This window comes from Cydia splendana, chromosome 5 (genome assembly GCF_910591565.1).
Source record: "Cydia splendana chromosome 5, ilCydSple1.2, whole genome shotgun sequence".
Classification (NCBI taxonomy): domain Eukaryota; kingdom Metazoa; phylum Arthropoda; class Insecta; order Lepidoptera; family Tortricidae; genus Cydia; species Cydia splendana.
The window spans coordinates 16,415,080-16,436,590 of NC_085964.1; the positions used below are offsets into that span (position 1 = coordinate 16,415,080).

A 21,511-nucleotide genomic window follows, 5' to 3' on the forward strand; every position below is an offset into this window, starting at 1 on the left:
TAATCACGTATACCGGTCCCACGGATGCGGATGTTGCTTACATAATCTCGTCTGTCAAGGAGTTTCGGCAGGAAAAGCCTTGGCAGACTTATATATTCATGAAATGAGGGCTCATACCTACCGATTGGAATTGGTTTCATGGCGGTATCAGATGGGTTAGTGTACGGTAACCGATGGTCATCTTGCTTATAATCTCGTCTGCCAAGGTGTTTCGGCAGGAAAAACCTTGGCAGACTTATATATTCCTAAAATGGGGGTTCATACCTACCGAATGGAATTGGTTTCATGGTGGTATCAGATGGGTTAGTGTAGGGTAACCGATGGCGACCTTGCTTACATAATCTCGTCTGCCATGGTGTTTCGGCAGGAAAAGCCTTGGCAGACTTATATATTCCTGACATGAGAGTTCATACCTACCGACTGGCATTGGTTTCATGGTGGTATCAGATGGGTTAATTTAGGGGTCCCGATGGTCACCTTTGAGAGCGTCTGCCAAGCACTTCCGGCAAAAAAAATAGTGGCAGACTTCGCTTTTCTGTGTCTACATGTAAATTTCTAACTGCTGCCATAACTACTATCTCGGTATCAGATGGGTTAAATCAGCCCCTTTTTTCGCACCGGAAGTGGCCTTCTTTTTCGTACTTTCGGCAAGTTCCGCCGTGGCAGACTATCGAATTCGGACTTAGCATAACTTTTCTGGGAAACCATTGTGCATTTCATCGTGGTATCAAGTCGGTTAAAAATTTTGCGGCCGGCTCTTCTACTATAAACGCCGCGTCGAGAACGTAATTTACTTTCTATACATCTCGCTCGCACTCGCATATTAGTGCAAACGGGATGTATAGAAAGTAAATTACGTTCTCGACGGCGTTTATGTCAGTGACAAACTGATGGTAACCGTACTGTTCATTCAAAAATATTAGATAAACGCGTTTTGCCGACCTTGGTCAACAATACTATCATTTCCCATTCCAAGGATGGATAATTAACTTTGAATTATAATCATGATTATCTACAGGTAGAATGAGTTATGAGTTATGAACTCTACCTTTTACTTACAGCACGTAACTTCAGGCCTTGTATCACATCAACCCTTACTATACTCGTATCAGGTAACACACCAACTGGCAACTTTAACCTCCTGAGACCCCGCGTACAATTTTTTGTACATGTTCCACAATCTATTCTGAAGTTCCTGAACTTTTAGTAAGTAACTAAGGGTTCCAATTTTAAAAACAAAATGACTGCCTCTTGATTTCGGAGGAAATGTCATATTGTACAGTTTTGTGTTATGAAAAAACTGTAGGGCATATTTTGCAAACTTTAAAACAAATACCGTAATACCATTAGCTTAGCTATTGCATTTGAACGCGCTTTAACTTCAAAGTGTTTTTTCCCAAAGACATACCTTTTCATTCATACTTTTGAAGGTTGTTTTTATTATAGAATGCACTTCAATACAACAAAGAAATCGACACAAAGAAAATAATGAAATCGGGGGCTAGAGGTTTGTCATGGTTTATTCGGATAGGTATCCATATAAGGTACATAAGCTTTTTGGTCTTGACAATACACTAACATTTGAAACGTACTACTTTACTAAAGTTACTTCACCAGCAAGTGACAACCCTAGCATTAGGCCTGCAGAGGATCGTGCATCGTGACCAAAACTGACGGACGGACGACCGACCTCGAAACGCTTGCGAAACGCCCCGTGGAAACACATTGTTTATTAGAGGGAACCTCGCACTGCACTCGCGATTACATTCGCGAACTATTGAGCCGAGCCTTGCCTTCAGTCCATTGTGATAACGACTTGTTTGTGATCGAGTTAACGTGGGAAGTTTTGTTAAGCCTAGAGTTTTGTTAAGCCAAGTTGGCTTTAGCAAGCCTTTGTGGGGTCACATTTGGGTCTTGTACCTAACTTACTTTCTTGTCCTTAAATCCTTAATACTATTGGAGGTAACCTACCACAGTTAGCGGAATATGTAGAACGTTCCTTCAAAGAATTGGTTTGTCTGATCCCTTAATTGAATTTGACGGACATACACAAATGTTCACATTTGTTATATTTTTCTCCAAAAATAAGAACTGTGAGTTAAAAATTTATCACATTATTGGGCATAAGTCCACAGTTCTAAATATTCTAAAACTACTGCGCGCTGCATTTAGTCCGATGTAAGTACCAATCACACTTAACTTTTGGTTACAAATATCACATTTTGTTTTTAGGGTTCCGTACCCAAAGGGTAAAACGGGACCCTATTACTAAGACTTCGCTGTCCGTCCGTCCGTCCGTCCGTCCGTCCGTCCGTCCGTCCGTCCGTCTGTCACCAGGCTGTATCTCACGAACCGTGATAGCTAGACAGTTGAAATTTTCACAGATGATGTATTTCTGTTGCCGCTATAACAACAAATACTAAAAACAGAATAAAATAAAGATTTAAATGGGGCTCCCATACAACAAACGTGATTTTTGACCAAAGTTAAGCAACGTCGGGAGTGGTCAGTATTTGGATGGGTGACCGTTTTTTTTGCTTTTTTTTTTGTTTGTTTTTTTTTTGCATTATGGTACGGAACCCTTCGTGCGCGAGTCCGACTCGCACTTGCCGATTTTTTTTTTGTGTATGGCCCCACATACTACAGTACTTACCTAAATTATCCCAATTCCCAAACTTAATCACTGAAATGCATCCGTAGATGTGACTAGGAGACTATAGGGAAATTTCTATCATACAATATTTCTTTAGTTACGCTTGCATTACATACCTATCTACTGCTGCATGCAATGGAATACAAGACGCCGCATTTCCAAAAATATAAAACATTACAAAATAACTTAACTTTTATAATCGAATAACCTTATCACGTAATTGACTTTTTATTACTTATACGCGTCGTAAATTACAAGATGAACCATCAAACTCAGCGGAACTGAGGTGGTTATGCCCATATTGGTGATCGGAAGTCAATTACCAGTAACCCTGAGCGTGCACGACGATCCTATATTTATTGATGAGATGGAGATGGGATCGCAATTATACCGTCACAGATCCGTGTCAAGGTCGCGCTGAGCTTCCGGGTCCGTATGCCATAAACACGACATCGCTAATCTGGTTTTTATGCGCCATTTAGATCCTCTTTGCGTGACTTTTTTTCCATGTCATTTGGTACGCGCGCGGATAATGAGTGTTAACTGTTTAGGCGAGTAATGCGGATAATTTATGTTTGGGAGTCAAACTAACCGACTTAAATTATGAAAAAAAAAACAGTCTTGGCACGTAAATGACTGATAATTTGCACGTTATAAAACTTCCGTAAAAGTTCAATTACTCTGTCAAAAAATCTGTAAGGTTGTTTTGATTTGAAAACGTGTAAGTCCCTATTCCTTTTTTTTTTCGAAAATGTTGTGGGTAGGCACTATAATGTTAACCTCGCGCGTGCGCGATACGTGTGTTCGTATATTCAATGTATGGTCAAGGTAGTTATAAAACTCAGGTTTATAACTTGGATTTGGAATAGGTATCCTATTCATTTGCAAGAATGTTGTTAAAAATGATCGTTAGCCTTCTGTTCTTTTCAATAAGCGTATGTTCATGTGTGACAAATACGGATCTACCAATTTTTTGCATCCACTAAATCACCTAAAGTCAATTACATGACTTAGTCATTACTTTAATGACTAGCTCCGCAAATATTGTTAGCTAAACTTTATGTACAACACGTGAATAAGTGGCTAATAGGCACATACCGTCTTTGTTAAGGTGTGCTAAGATTGTTAAACATATGTAGTAAGAATAAACTTTCTAGTAAGTAAATACGTAACTTCCCTAGGTACACCTACATCATATAGATACTAGGGATGTACCGACTAGTCGGGAAAGCCGACTATCCGGCCACATTTGTAGTCGGCGATTAGTCGGCGACTAGTCGGCAAAAATGGCCGATTAGTCGGCACTTACCCAAGTAACAATTTGTGGTTCTATAGTAGTCGATAGAACGTTTCCCAAATACCACCTAAGGTCCTATAAAAGACCAAAGAAGATTGTATAAAGCCGAAATGGCGCATCTTATGTGCCATTCAGTGATATAGTAGACCTGTAGCAGTGTCAGTCGTGACGTTTTAGGTCTATAAAAGTGATGTGATGATCACTTTTGTGCTAATTTGTTGTCAGTAACGCCATTATAGTGTTAATTTATACTATAGTGGCATTTGAGATTCCATTATAGTGCTTGTTTTATACTATAGTAGTATTTGAAATTGTATTATAGTGCTTTTTTATACTATTGTAGAATTCATTGTTCCTTTACTACGAAATTTGCTATCAAGTTTTCCATGAACTGTTGTGAGTGGTTTTGTTGTGTATTTACTTCACAAAAACGGTACTAAGTAAAATGGTGATAAGTAAAGACTTTATATTAATATGCGCCATTTAGATGTCGAATAATTCGGTCCTTAGTGCAAAAAGTATATGGGACGGAAGTTTTACCGTTAGAATAGTATTAGTTTAATGAGGAATTTTAAATGCCCCCTCGATTTATTTATGTTTTTAATAAAATAATTTAATAAAATATTATGATATTCACCATAGTTACTACTATACAGCCAAGAAGTAAATCTGACGCTTTTATAGGCTAACTATAGAACTTACGACGAAATATTCACCGCCATCATGATTAAAATTAGGGTTCCAAAAGAATTTTGCTGTGACCCAGTTACACCTACAAACTCTTTAGAAAGATATAGGATTTTTTATTTTATTTAGATGTAGTCATTACTGTTGTTTCCTTTTTCAGTGTCATTGGTAAAAAAAATGTGCTAATAATGGATGTCGATAAATATCTAAACCGTCACGATTTTATGCTTGTATTAAATCATTGATGATAAATCTCACCTACAATATCACTGGGGTCCTTTTTTATCAATTCATTAAAATATAAAAATATTTTGTACGGAACCACATTATGTGGCTTAGGCCTGAACTTATATAAGCAAGATGTAAGTAGCCATTACAGATCAAATTTATCATTTACAAGTAGTCGTTTTCTACCTTTATGTATCTAACTCGGTTTATAAAAGACATAAAAACTCAACTATAACGCTGTTGTCTTTTAAAAGAAAAAACAAAACCACTATACAACAGTTTTGTGATATAAAAGAGTCATTGTGACGTTTACAGCGATGAGATATAATAGGGATTTAAAAACTACTAAAGCGCTTTTTAACGCTATAAATATGTCCCAAAAACGCTACTATAGAGCAAAACAGTGCTATAATAGTGTTCATATGACTACTAAAGTATTATGTACTATAGCAGTGATCTCTAAAGCCACTATATCCTAAAATCGTTGTATAGTTGGGTTTTTGTCACTGTTAAAACACAAAACTATAGCGGCTTGCAGGGAACCTTAATAGCGCAAACTACTAAAGTATTATGTACTATAGCAGTGATCTCTAAAGCCACTATATCCTAAAATCGTTGTATAGTTGGGTTTTTGTCACTGTTAAAACACAAAACTATAGCGGCTTGGCAGGGAACCTTAATAGCGCAAATTAGTTGCATAAAAGTGATTCCAAATACTATTATACAGTAATATTGCTCTATAGTGGTTATATTTGAACCTGTTATAGTACACGCCTATAACGGCTCTATAAAATGATGAAATAAACCTTTACATCAATTGCTTATAGAATATATTAGCTGTATAAGCCTATAGAGCAAAAAGGTGTTGCCAAGCGCTTTTATACGACAGGTGGTCACCTCTGAAACCTTAATACGACGTCTATACAAGCTTTTAGCGATAAAAACTAAAATTATAGGACTAAAATGTTACTTGGGTAATTAGTGAAAGGATGCAATTTGCTTGTGCTCTTCGGCAGGCGCTCAAGTGATTGTGTACTTTCATCACCTGGCACTACTTTTCCCCCATATAAAACGCCTGGCATTGTTATATTTGAATTAAATACATAATTAGCTATGATATCACACCAAACTCAGAGCTCTATAAATTGCACATCTTCAATTGATTTTACAACCCCTTTGTTGCCCATCCACTCCCGCACCCACCGCTAAACAGCTGCCAGGTGCCCGGATTAATTAATAATGATAGTATGGCATACTAACTAGAGGGATTTCGTTGCTCTATAAATTGCATACCTATTGCCGTGGCTAGCTCTTAGACCACTAGGTTATTATTACGTACAGCCTGGTATGACACAGTTAACGGTTATCAGGTCGCGTCGCGTCGTGTGAGTCGTGTCACGCGTCGCCTCGGGGAACTTTACGTAATAACGACAGTAAAGTTGACCAACGTGTGACCCGCAATCGTAAAACAATCGACGGGCTTGTCCCGCCCCGACGTCGTGTAGAACAAATATTAGGGAGTACTTGACGTCAGACTAATATCACCTATGTCAAGTAGGTACAACGTTGCGAAAGAAACAAGAGACGAAATGAAGCGGGTACGATCCCTGATAAATAGATTGTACGTTGTATCTAGTGGACCTATTATAATTTATAATACTTCTCATTTTATTTATTGTTGATCCATAACTTGACAATATAGGCCAGAAAATGAATGTTTTTTATAAAATACATATTTATTACATCCAGCGTTTACTGTGTTGTGTGCTAACACTGTTGAAAAGAAGTGCTTAATTCTTCAAACAAAAATGTAATTTAGTATTAATTTCAACCAAATAATTGTGCAAGTCGTATTTACTAAAGCAAACAACTAGGAAAAAATACATTACTACGTTATGGTAGTTACGTAGGTACCTATTTATGATTGACCACCAATTTTAACTCTGCTAATATTTAATCATCAGTCATCACATGGTTAAGTAAGAAGACTTGTTTTTCAATTTGTTTGTCCAGTCTAAGTCTATTTACACATGACATTGCTCGCGATATGCCTCCTTAAGATCGACAAAGTTTTCGATTACATACGTTTCCGAAAAGGTGAGGTTACCCAACGCACCGGCGCGCCCCAGTCCGTCATCCGCCCACAATCTGACTTTCCAACAACACAAGACTTTTGGAAATAATTCAGGCTTTTGGTGGCGCAACTTTTTTGCATCGCAAGCACCCGCACAAGGTATTATTACGCAAATTATATTGATAGATTAGTCAACTTAATAAGATAAGGCCAAGTTATTTATACACTAACCGTACAGCCTGCCATCAAAACATGTACCGCGTCACCATAATATGCAGCATAAGTTCTTTGGGGAAGGATTTTTATCTGAAGCAGCACAAGGTTAATATACTTACTATAGTCTTTGACAAGGTGTGACGAAGGACCTGTCATCAGTAAGCGCTGCGGTTGTAAAATCAACTGTAGACTAGGGCTTGCATTCCGGAATTCTGGAATTTCGAAATTCCGGAATCTCGGACAATTTTTCCGATATTACAATTCCGGAATTGATACCACTCAATATCGAAAATTCCGGAATTGGAGAATTGGATTTAAGTACTTTTTGTAGGTTTTAATACGTTTGTTATTAAAATTTGTTAAGAAACTACACTGTACGGGTGTTTTTTGTAGTTATTAAGTGCTTCTTAGTCATTCAGTGAACTATAGTATAGGTATATTTTACTTTTCCGTTTGCTAAAGCAGTGGGACAATATGGACTCATAATAAAAAATAAAAATACAATAAAGCAGAGCGATTTACTTGCTTATAATAGTCAGAATAATCTGAATCTTACATAAGCGAATTTGTAGAATTGAAATTTAAAAATATTTGGACTTTTTATCTTGAATTCAGAGAGAGAAAGGTTTTCTCTATTAACGATTTCGAATCCTGTAGAAGCACATAATATGTGATATTCTGAATCATAATTAGGAACTAGGAAGGAAAAAGCCAAACTTAGACCTTCAACTTCTTAAACAACACCACTACCTACTAGGTTAGGAAGAGTAGGAAGCTATTACATTTAACTATTTTATAAAATTATGCATCGAATGGTTTGCTAGCAACTATAGTTTCCCCAAATAAATACCCCGTATCATAGAAGTGAATAAAAGTAACCATTTTAATAAGGTGGGAAAATAAAACGTACCTACTTCAAATTAAATTTCTCTTAAACAATACTAACTTTAATAAACGTAAAGTATCAGAATTTCACATTTTTTGTTGTTTTTTACTAAAAAATCGAATAAAAATATGATAAACCCTAATTCCGGAACCAGTTCCGGAATTCCGGAATTGGAATCCAATATCGAAAATCAGTTCCGGAATTGGAAACCATCCGATATTGCAAGCCATACTGTAGACGTCATGTCAAATTCTTTTGAGCACAGCAGCCCCTTACACTAGCGATAGACCACAGTCTCTTAATTCTTTAGTCTTTCAAGAAATAATATGTAGATATATATGCAATATTTTACTAGAATTGCGTTCAAATAATAATGTGTAAAGAGAGAATAAATTCTGTTTCATAATTTGTAATGTAACTAATGACTTCACTATCGTAATTATATTGTAGATTTAATTTAAACTCGATTAGTAGTATGAATCTAGAACGGCGTCATTAATACCGATCACATGACACAGGATGAGGTTGTACGCTTGCGTCACGACACGACGCCGTGAGACCCACATGCCACTCCAGCCCCGACTATATTAAATAACCATTAGTCCTACTGGCATTTAGAATAGCATAATGCATAGGTACGCTAATTTGCAAATCTTCTGGCATTCGAAATTATTATGCGCATGTTCCCATTAGGTTACTTAAGTGCGGCAATAAGTGTCAGAGAGCAGTCATCTGTAGGAATTGTATGCTAATCAAAATTGATCCTTGATCCCTTAACAGTACTTATGTAATCTTACATAACCCCCTGGTCAACTTAAATACGAATAACCTATTAATAAAGCGATAATATATTTCAATGACAAAAAAATAAATAAGCTGTTGAATAAATCATTCGTCATTCAAAAATGTGGACGAATAATTTAGCTGGTGATTAATTGCTCATTCCAATAAAAACATGGGCGCTTTTATTAAACTTTAAATTATAGACCGACCGCTTAAATGAGTCCTCGCCTGTGCGGTACGGGGGCGACGGGGTAGGACGACTAAGGGTGGCGGAGAAGGTCCCCTCCGCCCTTAGTACCACGCAGGCGAGGACTCATTTAAGCGGTCGGTCTATCTATATTCATGACAAAGTTTAACAAAGTGTTTGTTTTGTCCTCAGATGCAAAGGTGGTTGGTGGTGGCGTTCGCGGCGGCGCTGGCGTGCCTGTCGCACGCGCAGAAGCCCGGCCGCTTCCTTTCGCTTCCCGTGCCCGAGAAGTGCGCTAACAGTAAGTTGCCTGCTTAATATTACCAGCATTAGCTAGCCATACACGTACGGATTTGCCCGCCGGATCTGCCTGAAAGATGTGTCTGACGGGCACATCCTGATCCGTTGGTTTTTAGCACGGACATCAGCGGACAGACATCCGGCGGACAAATCTGTGTCTATTTCTTGCCACACATTGACGGATGTGCCCGTCAGACACATCTTTCAGGCAGATCCGGCGGGCAGATCCGTACGTGTATGGCTAGCTATTAGCTAAGAAATTCCTATGACCTCTCTAAATTATACCGAGACTGAAGATATTTTAAATTATGCACTTTAGTTTTAATATTCTGCAAGATGTTTGTGCAACTATTTAGTTTTAAACTATTAGGTAAGTCTCTTTCTATGTAACCTAGTTCGGTTAATTAATTTGTAGAGATGCCACGAATATTCGGCAACTATTCGGTATTCGGCCATTTTGCCGAATACCTATTCGGTATGCGGCCGATTATATAGTCCTGACCTGAGGATTTCCCAGTGCGGTTAAGATAGTTGCACCTATGACCCACCACGCATTACATTTACAACCCTATTTTATACAAGAAAACTAGTCCGAACTGTACTTTATTGTGCGTGTATAGTCAGTATCAAACAAGCAACATGTAATTAAATTGTATGTTTGACATTATTAAATGATGTAAGTTATATGTATTGACGATCATAATATAAATTCGTGTAGATTAGTTAGGGATAATTTGTATTGTAATTTTATATTAAGAGAATAAATATCAAAATCTATTGCAACACGGTGTTACCATAGGTATAAAGATGTGTTGCGATATACTTGGCCATTTTGGCAGTCACTATATAATTTGACGCGGACTGTACTATGTGCAGGTACTTACCTACCGAGTTTTCTAATTTCGGGTTGATAAGTTACGGGTAGAAGAGCTGGGCTATAACCGCGAAAATCGAAGTTCGCAAATTGCGGGCATTTTTCTCTGTCACTCTCATTACGCCTTCATTGGAGTAAAAGAGAAAGATCCCCGCAATTTGCGAATTTCGGTTTTCGCGGTAGCCCCTCTGTACAGGATCTAGCAAAATTGCAAAGAACCGGTCAGATGTTTTTATCCTCAGTACTTATATATTTTGTGCCTCTACTGAAATCATGGGTACAAGATCTAGCCTTGTTTCAAGTGTTGGAAAGACAAGTTAGATTTAGAACTAAATCTAGGTGCATCGTGCATCTACACATATCTATGCAATATTTCGTCTCTAATACGAATGAACTATCGAACTCCACAACTGAACGAACGCCGTCTCTAAATTTAGTAGTTACCTATCTATTAACACTTAATTAAACTATGGTAAAACCGATAAATTAAAATTTTAGATCCCGTAAAACAGACATAATCGTGTCTCGCAAACAAGTCTTCTCTGTTGCTGGGCACTTAAGCTATATAAGCGGATGTAGCACATACTTCGATAAAAACGTAAATTAGAATGAAGAAGCAACAAAAAAAATAATTTGTGGAAAACACGATAATTTATTTAGGCATGCGATAACTTCTCATACAAATGATTTATAACGCCGCTTAGAGATAATTAAAATTATGTATTATAATATAACGTGTTTTACAAATTGTGGGTTTATTCACTTTAGAAGGTAGCTAAACTAGAAATAATCACATAATTAAGTATTCTTTACCTACAAAATATAATTAATTCTTAGCATTTATTAGTGATTATTTTCTACAAATATTTATTCATATTGCGCATGTTTTAGGGTTCCGTACCCAAAAGGTAAAACGGGACCCTATTACTAAGACTTCGCTGTCCGTCCGTCCGTCCGTCCGTCCGTCCGTCCGTCTGTCTGTCACCAGGCTGTATCTCACGAACCGTGATAGCTAGACAGTTGAAATTTTCACAGATGATGTATTTCTGTTGCCGCTATAACAACAAATACTAAAAACAGAATAAAATAAAGATTTAAATGGGGCTCCCATACAACAAACGTGATTATTGACCAAAGTTAAGCAACGTCGGGCGTGGTCAGTACTTGGATGGGTGACCGTTTTTTTTTTGCATTTTTTTTCCGTTTTTTTTTTATTATAGTACGGAACCCTTCGTGCGTGAGTCCGACTCGCACTTGCCCGGTTTTTTTTCGTTATATTATTCTATTATCAGTATATAATCTCAATTCAATGTAATATTTCATTTTCAGCTTTACTGACACATCAGAACATACAATTCTCATAAGAATGAAATGAAAATAAGGAAACGTTGATCAGGAACTACTTAGCATGAAGAGGTCATCTTAAACTTCACTTATACCTATTAACCTTACGGTGTTATGTGACACGGTGGTCTTTTATTAGATCATCGTGTTAAAACAATGCGCGTCCTGGTCTTAAGGACACTTGATCGTCGCATGCGTTTTATATGAATCGGAACATTCATGCTCATTAGGGCTTGTGCACAAATCACGCGAGGTCAGATAGGGGGAGGGGGTCACGAAAAAATCACGATAGATCACGTTGGGGGAGGGGAGGTATAAGGAAACCTCACGTGTATTTTTCTACAGTGATCGAAACTAAGGAAAAAAAACCTACCACATGAGTAGATACTTTTTCTCGGTTTCGTTAAAATAAATCTTCACCCTGCACTTCAAAATAGCGAGTCTATTTAACGAAAATAGAAAAATAAACTAGATGTGAGGTTGTGTGGGGGGAGGGGGTAGCCAAAAACCTCACCAAATATCACCAAGGGGGAGGGGGGGCCAAAAAGTAGCCGAAAATACCTCGCGTGATTTGTGCACAACCCCTTAACAGCTTTTTGAGTTGAGTATGAAACGTAACAGAACACAGCCCAAAAAGTTGGTATCCTATTTTAAATATGTACCTAAGTAGGTTCAGTCTGTAGCTTAATAATTTATATTTGAATGTAGTTAAATACAATTGAAACGTCCTAACCACTCTAACCAGCATAGGTAACTTATATCCCTCTTATATCGAACTTTACTTTCGTCGTAGGTTATTTATAGTTAAAAACAAAGAAAAATCCTCATTATTCGTGTCTCATTAAGTTAGTTCATTCTTGCTACTCTTAAAGTACAGAGACAGACAGAGTAGTGTCCGGAAACAAGCCACAGTTAATAAATAATTGATATAAAGGAAGCGAAACGTAAACGTAGGAAAAACTAGCAGCGCGGCGCGCTCACCGCAGGCTCCGTACGCCCACGAAAGTAAAAGCTCGTCACTTTCGCCGGTCGTTGCCCGGGAAGGTCGCCGGCGAGGACGGCGGCTCCAGGGCGTCGGCGCTCTATTGCCCCGCGCGTTTCAGACCCCCGGAGACCTCACGTGCATGGAATCTGAAACGCGCGTCTTTTGTTCACTCTATAAGGGTTTTGATATTTGAAAATGGAACCTAGGACAGTGTCGTAAAGATGATACTTTTAAGTACAATACTAAACTTGTGCCGCACGTATCTTTTACCAGCCAGCAATATTCTCATAACGTTAAAATGTGTTGAAAGATGAACGTGGAAGAAGTTTAATGAGTGCAGAATTTAAATTTTAATGCTTAAATTAATTTATAAAAGTCATATCAGTTGCCGGAAAACCCTCATAATTGCCTTAACGACTGAAAACATTTTGGAAGCAGGTCATACTCGTATTTACAACTTTTACTCTAAGCAAGTACATCTTAATTCATATTAATTTAGGGCTGTTATATAACGTAAATATTATTAATTATTAATGCAGTGAAGTTCACGATATTCATTACTGTGTTGCTCTCATTTAATCAGTTTAATTATGAACATAAACTGCATAATACCTACCGACGTAACTGATGTTATCTCAAAAGAGTTTAGTTTTACGTATTATTTCTAATTACTGTATTTATTATAGGAACGTTTTCATTATGTCTTCGTCTAATTTGGAATAGGTTCTTAATGTCTGAACTCTGAATATGTGGAATGACAATATTTCTTGGGTAGTTCCAACCTGGAAACAATGGCTTATAATTTTTTACAGCACATTTTATGGTGCTACTTTACCGCACTAGTGCGATAATTAGCATATTACGTAACTATGTCGAAAATTTTAAGGGCCATACCTATGTACTATGTATAACAACAATTTATCGCCACTCGTTGCGAATTTCCCATTTTTCGCACTCGTATCGTCATGTACTAAGGTCTTATTATATATTTGTACTTAAAATCTTTTTTTTAATTCTGTTAACCAATTTCTCGCGGTCCCTTGACGAAAACATAATGTAACGTCATTAATCATTGCACAGCGTTGAACAATACCGGATTTTTCGCAACTTGCAACTTTGTAAACATCTATCATTACCAACTACGATACGACTAGGTAATGAGTAAATGACACAATTATGATATAACCTTTGTAGACATAGCAAACACTTGTGGCTGTATAAAGTTAGCCGGCTTAGCTTGTGTATACAGTTGTATTTGCATATTACTCGCCCACACATCGGTGCTATCCTCATAAATGTATTCTTGACCTAATGTCAGTGAGGCGTACTCCTAGGTCGCAGGCTCTCATGTCTGTACAAGTAAGCTGCAGAGATAACTGACCCACTCTGCATTAAAATTTGTTTGCAGGATCTCTGCAGTACTGTACTCTCAAGATTTTCTCCCAAAGGGTATCTATTGTTTCCCAAAAAGTTTTAAGTCATAATGTATTGATTGTCCGCATTTTCGTTAGTCATAATTTATTTAGTTAATTAACGCGTAATTTTTCAGGATTGCCATAAAACAAACCTAACCTAACTTATCTATAGGCCAGGATAACCTTACGAAAATCCTGAAAATTTAAAGGTTTCAGTTTTATGACTAATGACAAACAATACATTATGACTTAAAACTTTATGTTAAACAAAGGGACCCCCCTCCCAAAATTTAAACATTTAGGTAAATACTTTTACATGTAAATAAAACTAAGCTACCGGTTTCGAGTAGTCGTTAAATCTTTTATTGTTCAAATTCGCCAACACAACTGCCAGTTTTTGCAGAGCAAACACATACTTAATGTGAATTTAATTATTATTATCAGAGACTTCAAAACTGTAAATTTTCAAGACGCACAAACTCTATACAACATCGCGTTTCTCGCGTGCCTTTTTACTAATTTTCCACTTTGGCTTTATACATATTAAACCTGTCACCTACTGTTATTTATGATTTCTCAACGTAAGTCCATTTTTTATAGTTGCTGTTATATGCACAATAGCATATTAGACATATTCTTATTTAATGACACCATCTAGTTTTACCTATTAAGCCCCAAAATGATATGCTTATGCTTTAATTGTAGGTACTTTTGTGACTATAACTGGGGTCAGTCAAGTCCAATTGTACGTCTTAAAATTATAAAAAATAGCAGTAGGGTGTCAGTTTTCAAGTCAAATTAATATATTTTATTGTTGGTCTCATGAGTAATAGCAAAATAGAGATGTTATTCTAGTTTGACAACAGTTTGTCACGTCCTGCATCAGAGAGGCGTACAATGTGGAAACGCAAATAACTAAAATGTAAAAATAATACATATAGGTATTAGCACTTCAGCGACGAAGCGAAGCTTGGATATTTTGTAATTCCGCCTTAACAGCGAAGCGTTATTACTTGACTTCTGTGTGTTTAATGGCTTCTCATTAAGTTTAAATTAATTCTGATATATAAGCACGGTAGAGTTTTGGCTCAGGGCCGGCCAGTCACGGGACACATGACTTTGCAGCGTCCTCGATACCTCAATATTCATAAAGCCGTCTCATTTTATTACCCATTCGTAAGACGATAACGGTGTTAAGACAATTTAGTAATAAAATTGCAAGGGTCACATCCATTTCGGTTTCAATCAGCAACTAATTGACTACGTACATAAGTATCATTGTAATTACTTACACTTCTTTGCTGATATATACTTACGTCTTTTGAAACTGATCTTTACAGGCCCTTGATGAGTTTTGAAGGGCATGTTGAAATATTCGGATAATTAAAAGGAAAAATGTTTTTAATTGCATTGGTAGCCTTCAGAGGGGCTATTATTGCTGAGGTAATATCGATTTAGGGATTATTTCGTTAATGATTAAAGTTCCAACGGCAATGCAATCAATCGGTCGTTGAACGATCAAAGCTTTCATAATCACGTAGATGTGTGCACAGACATTTTAACACTATCATACCTACCTAAATTGTGTAGCATCGTATCAAAGCATCTCTATTTCCAACAATGTAACCGATTAAAATATTACTTAACTAGGTATACTATACTCTGAGCAGTGAGCACGGCACAAACTTGGCACAAACCTGGCAGTAAGAACGCATACATATCCCTATTAAGCCTACTTGTCGTAGCACTTGGCATAAAAACTTTGCATGGTCCTCTAAGACAATGATTGAATGAATTTATCATGTCAATCTTGAACCAAGTCCATTTGTTCATGGTTACTTTATGACTTATTATCACCTCGACGCGTGACTCGGATTTTGTCTACTGATGAGCACACATCACGTCTTTTTAAGCAAGAGCAACTTATCTAGACGATCGATACACAAACTAAACCGCACAATATAGTCACGAGACCCTCTGTTTCGCCATCTAGCCTTCGTCCAAATACCCCAGCCTCTCAATATTGCTAACATGCAACTTATTACATCTTTATGCAGCCTCTCTATGCTAAAGCTAAAACCTATAAGCGGCGCGATCATTGCTAAATGCTAATATTTAACGAGGATGCGAGACGTAAACATGAATGTAAATGCGTCGTCATAGACGTCTAGAACCCTGTTAGTCGTTTTGGAACGCGGGTACTTGAATAATAGCACATATTAACGACGTACTTGTGTGAGAAAACAATAAGATAGCTTTATAGCACCGGAGTTGCGTGCTCGATAGACGAACAATCGCACATCTGTCTGTCTGTCACCGCGCAAGGTCCCGCTATAATTGTCTGCGTGCGACTCTTAAAGTCTTAACACATTCCCTCGGCAATCACTACTCGTTACTAATATTTGTGCAATTCAATGTAAGCAATTAACTTTACAGTATTACGCAAAATTAATAAATCAGAAAAGAACCTGCATCTTTCAGATTACGAGTTTTGAATGCTTGAATCCACCAAAATTTATCCAGACCAGCGGGCGCAGCATATATGGTATCATTTTTATCGCCTGTCACTATGCCCGTCACTTTCGCACACTTACATACTTGTTAGAACGTGACAGGCATGGTGACAGGCGATAAAAATGCGACCGTGCTATCGCCACAGAGAAGAAGTAGTATCTACTAAACCTATTCTGGCTTTAATTTCCGGCTGCAAATAATGCTTAGCAAGTAATTTACCATGGGCGCTGACCTTCTGTACAATGATCCAGCTAATCTTTCTGATCTGACCTGAGCCAGGTATTCGCCACAGTCTATGAGAAAAGCAAATTGCCAAATAAATATGTATGATATTTAAACGCGCTTTCATATCAAAGGATTATGAATGCAATCTATTATTGTTCGCCGACATTTCGGCAAATTATCATAGTGACGACGGCCGCCTCGGGGGCATTGTATTGTTAGTAAATAATAATTCGATGTACATTATCGCCCGCGGCTCCTTGGCCTAGTTGGCAGTGTTGGTACCGCGTGACCGACGCATCTGCCGCTACACTATGTACACGTATGCTATAGAACCTCACTTATGAAATAACTATGAGGCAAATCAATCATTCATTCAATTCATATTAAAGTTCCAAACGCAAACAGACATCGGCGCGATATTTATTAAAATAAGACGAACGTAAAAATAAACAGGCCAATTCGAGTTTTACTTTTTAGATCAGTGAAAAATGAAAATGAAAAAGCGTTTATTGGTTACAATATTGTGTACAACATTATGGTTGGAATCTACAAGTAAGTAAAATTATACTTGTGGCAGGAGATCCCTCTCTTCCTAGTCTTCCTACCAAAGTTACATATAAAGTATATATCATATTGGAAACAGATCTAGAGTTAGACCAAGCTAAGTTGGCAGCGTTTTAGATAGCCCAGACTGTGAGTGTTATTATAAACTTCTACGCATAAACACTAGCATAGTCTGGGCTATCAAGATCGCTGACAACTTAGCTTGGTCTAACGCTAATAACAACAATCGAATTGGCCTGAAAGTGTCGGGATTATTATTTACCGCGAACAGAGAACTCTAACTCTTTATTTACGATATTACAAAATTCAAGTATGTATTATTTAATTTACTCCATGACCTTACGTAATATTTTGTGTTTAGGTAGGTACTTACAAAAACAGGTAATTTGTAAACACATTCTACATACTTATATAGATGTCTAATGCAAATATAATGCCTGAAGGTCAAGTGATGCACCTTGAGACAGCATCATCTAGGTTTATTTTTATTATTTGCTTAGTTTCGGACGGAAGTACCTACCTATATCTACTTCCGTAATGTTTGTGTATGCTAACATGTTAATCCTAACATGGAGCTGATTTGATGGTAGTTGGACGTTGGTCATAGTTGTATATTTATATTATCAACTCCGCAACGGATAAAAACAACCACATCTATAGTCCGTATCTTTAGGTATTTAAATAAAAGTAAACAAAATGTACCCTCAAATGGCTCCTTAAGTCAGTTGAGGGTAGATGAAACCATTGCATGATCAAATAATGTAGGTTAAAGTCAGGTCGTTCAGTGACTGATCCAGGCGGTTTTGTAGTAGTAGTAGTAAACACTTTATTGCACAAAACAAGTACATAACACAGAGAGAAAACAGTAAATGTGTACAAAGGCGAACTTATCCCGTTAAGGGATCTCTTCCAGCTAACCTTTAAGTAACTGAGAGATACATATGAAATGGTAGTCAAACTAAGATAAAACTAAGATTTTGTAATTGGTCGGTTAACCAATAAATGTTATAACTACCCGAAAGTGTACAAAGTGTTTGTTTACTTTTATTTAAATACCTAGACTCTAGCACAGACTCTAGGTCCTAGAGTATAGTTTGGGCGCCACGAAATGTAAGGTACCTACAGAGTTACAGACTGTAGTTTTAAAAGTGTGATGCTACAAAGTTAAGTGCATGTTGTGCAACCCCCACATGGACAATAGACAATTAATTCTTATTTGGCATGTTCCAAGCCAGGAGCAATGTCACGACCGTGATCGCAGATTCCGTGGTGTCGCAATTTGGGGTACACGACCCATGTCGAGGGTCGCATATTAGCTCTGCGGATGTATGTAAATTATTATTCACTATTTATTCATTCACGCCTGTATATTACGTGAGGTTAGAACATGCGACCTCGCGGCTGTGTTTATTTATTATTTATAAGTATGGGACTTAAGGACGCACTTATAAGGGCCATCGGCATAAAGGCTCATGTTGAGGAAATCGAGTTAAATATCACATTTTGTAGTTATTTCAATCCGAGACAGAATACTATGCATGGTCTACCAACTCAATGGCCAATAAATGCAATTATATTCTGAACATCTAATAAAACTGCTAAAGCTAATTCGTTTTTATGTTATTTTTAATGTCTTATCGTGACTTGTAATTTTAATGCAATATTACGTAATACCTACCTAGTGGCACTAGCATTACTCAGATCTAATTATGGTAGGTAAATGAAACGCATTAGCGCAGTAAATTACTCTATCCACTGTCGCGACTTCTTATAGTCACACACAATTTAACGATAACCGTCCTTTTTCCTCAGGACCAAAGGAATTCTTCTACCGAGGGCACAACTACTTCTACAGCGGGCACGTGCCCGCGCTGGCCAACAGGAAGATGGACTGGCTGGACGGCCGCAACCTCTGCCGCGAGTACTGCATGGACCTCGTCTCGTTGGAGACGCAGGAAGAGAACAACCTGATCTTTAAGCTTATTCAGCAGAGTAAGTTTCGTTTTTAAATATGTATCTGTTATTAGTAAATTAAATAGTATTCTTCCTCGCGTTATCCCGGCATTTCGCCACGGCTCATGGGAGCCTGGGGTCCGGTTGACAACTAATCCCAAGAATTGACGTAGGCACTAGTTTTTACGAAAGCGACTGCCATCTGACCTTCCAACCCCTCTGGGTTGGGATGGGAAACTAGGCCTTATTAGGATTAGTAGGGTTTCCTCACGTTTTCACCGAAAAGCAACTGGTAAATATCAAATAATAACCTATTTCGTACATAAGTTCCGAAAAAACTCATTGGTACGAGCCGGAGTTTGAACCCGCGACCTCCGGATTGAAAGTCCACTAACACCACACCACTAGACCACTGTCTATTAGTAAATATTAATTATCCAAACTATTAAAGTCTCCAATAAACACCACTGTGTAATCACAGTCTAATGGCTATGTTTGACCGAATCTCGTGGTTGGAGAGCTAAATGCGATCAACATGTGGGTTCAAATCGTCATCAGCATTAACACTGCCAGTGCAACTGCTGGGGCAAATTGCCGAATTCGACTCGACTCGATGCCTTTGTATTTTGTGCAATAAAGTTAAATAAATAGGTAAACTTCACATAGAAACATTACATAAGTTTAGTCAGCAACAAATAGATAGTGACGGCCAAATATATCGAAACAACCTTATTTCTATGATAACTATTAAAGGTGTGTTACATTATGATTTGCCGTCATTATACATGTATTTAATGCTTGACTAAAATATCAGGAAGTAGAAGTTTTCGGCTTGGGGTAGTGCATGGAGTGGAAAAAAATCACGTGATTTGAGCTCAACTGTGCCATAAGGCCATAACATATAACTGTGAATGTATTAAATAATTAAACGAATGTATTATATCATTTATATCTAATTGGTTTACCTCCTTGCAGATGACGTGCCCTACATTTGGACCTCCGGTCGTCTCTGCGACTTCAAGGGCTGCGAGGGGCGCAAGGACCTCGAGCCGAAGAACCTCTTCGGCTGGTTCTGGTCCGCCAACCGCGAAAAGATCACGCCCACCAACAGGGTAAGTACCAACTGCAACCATGTCCACATAATTCATTTCTTTTTTAAATTACGAGTATAACTAGGACTTTAAGACGGTCCGCCCTGTCCCGTAGCAGGCGCGGGGTCACGGAGCGGGCACACGCACGCGGGTGCCATTGTAGGTAAAATCCGTCGCACGCGTCTGCATTGCTCATACTATTTTTCGTTAACCCGCTCTGTTGAACCGTGCCAGCTAGCGGCTCTAAGGCTAAGGCAATGGTGGGCAAACTTTTTTCATGGAGGGCCAGAAAATAAATAAAAAATCATTGCAGAAAAACAACATTTTGATTTGAAACCGTTTCGTCGCGAGCCATATACTAATTATTTCGATACAACAACGTAGTCATCGCTCACACTGCTGGGAATTTATATTAAAGTCGCTCTTGTTTCTATTACAGATCCCCAACGGCTGGGGCTACAACCCCTGGTCCCAGACCGGGCACAAGAAGCGGCCGCAGCCCGACAACGCGGAGTTCGACATCAACCAGACCGCCGAGTCGTGCCTGTCCGTGCTCAATAACGTGTACAATGACGGCATCGCGTGGCACGACGTCGCCTGCTACCACGAGAAGCCCGTCGTCTGCGAGGACTCCGAGGAGCTCCTCAACTACGTCGCCAGCACCAACCCTGGGCTCCGTCTGTGATCAAACCGCCTTCTAACTAATATTTAGTTATTTAAATCAGAACAATCTAACCGTAATCACTAATGTTACTGTGATCAACACACTGGCCACATACAATTTTTTTGGGGCGAACGCAACTTTACTATTACTTAAATCCACTATTTTAAAATGTAGCATTACTGTGATTCAAGCCAATGTAACCATTGTTGTCGGGTACGTTATATCCGCAGTTACCAGTCACCTATGCCGAAACTAAGGTGTGCTCATATAGTAATAAAATACGTTTGAGATTAAAAATTTGGAAATTAAATTCCTGATTGTCAAGGTGTGAACAATGTTTGGGCCTGACGACAAATAATAATTTTATTTAAAAAAAATTGTATGGTAAGCAAAGGCCCAACTTGCCATACAGTATGACATCGAAAACTCCCAGCAACACTGCCTGTTTTACATCGTACAATATTTTGTACAATAAATTTAATTTAAGTATCAAATAAGTTGAATTTAGTGTATCACCTTAGGGACGAATTTTCATTTGTATATAAAATAAAATTAAGAAAGATAATCAACT

At 38.0% G+C, this 21,511-nt stretch overlaps 1 protein-coding gene across 1 annotated transcript in view; it reads left to right on the forward strand.

The window, feature by feature from the left end:
- LOC134790838 (uncharacterized) overlaps positions 1 to 21,505 on the forward strand; it is a 36,194-nt gene extending 14,689 nt beyond the window's left edge. Inside the window, exons 2-5 of the mRNA XM_063761805.1 lie at positions 9,204 to 9,312; positions 19,045 to 19,224; positions 20,161 to 20,297; positions 20,716 to 21,505. Of these exons, the coding sequence (XP_063617875.1) occupies positions 9,204 to 9,312; positions 19,045 to 19,224; positions 20,161 to 20,297; positions 20,716 to 20,961 (672 nt within the window). The 3' untranslated portion in view covers positions 20,962 to 21,505. The remainder of the gene's footprint in view (positions 1 to 9,203; positions 9,313 to 19,044; positions 19,225 to 20,160; positions 20,298 to 20,715) is intronic.
- The last annotated feature ends 6 nt before the right edge of the window (positions 21,506 to 21,511 follow it).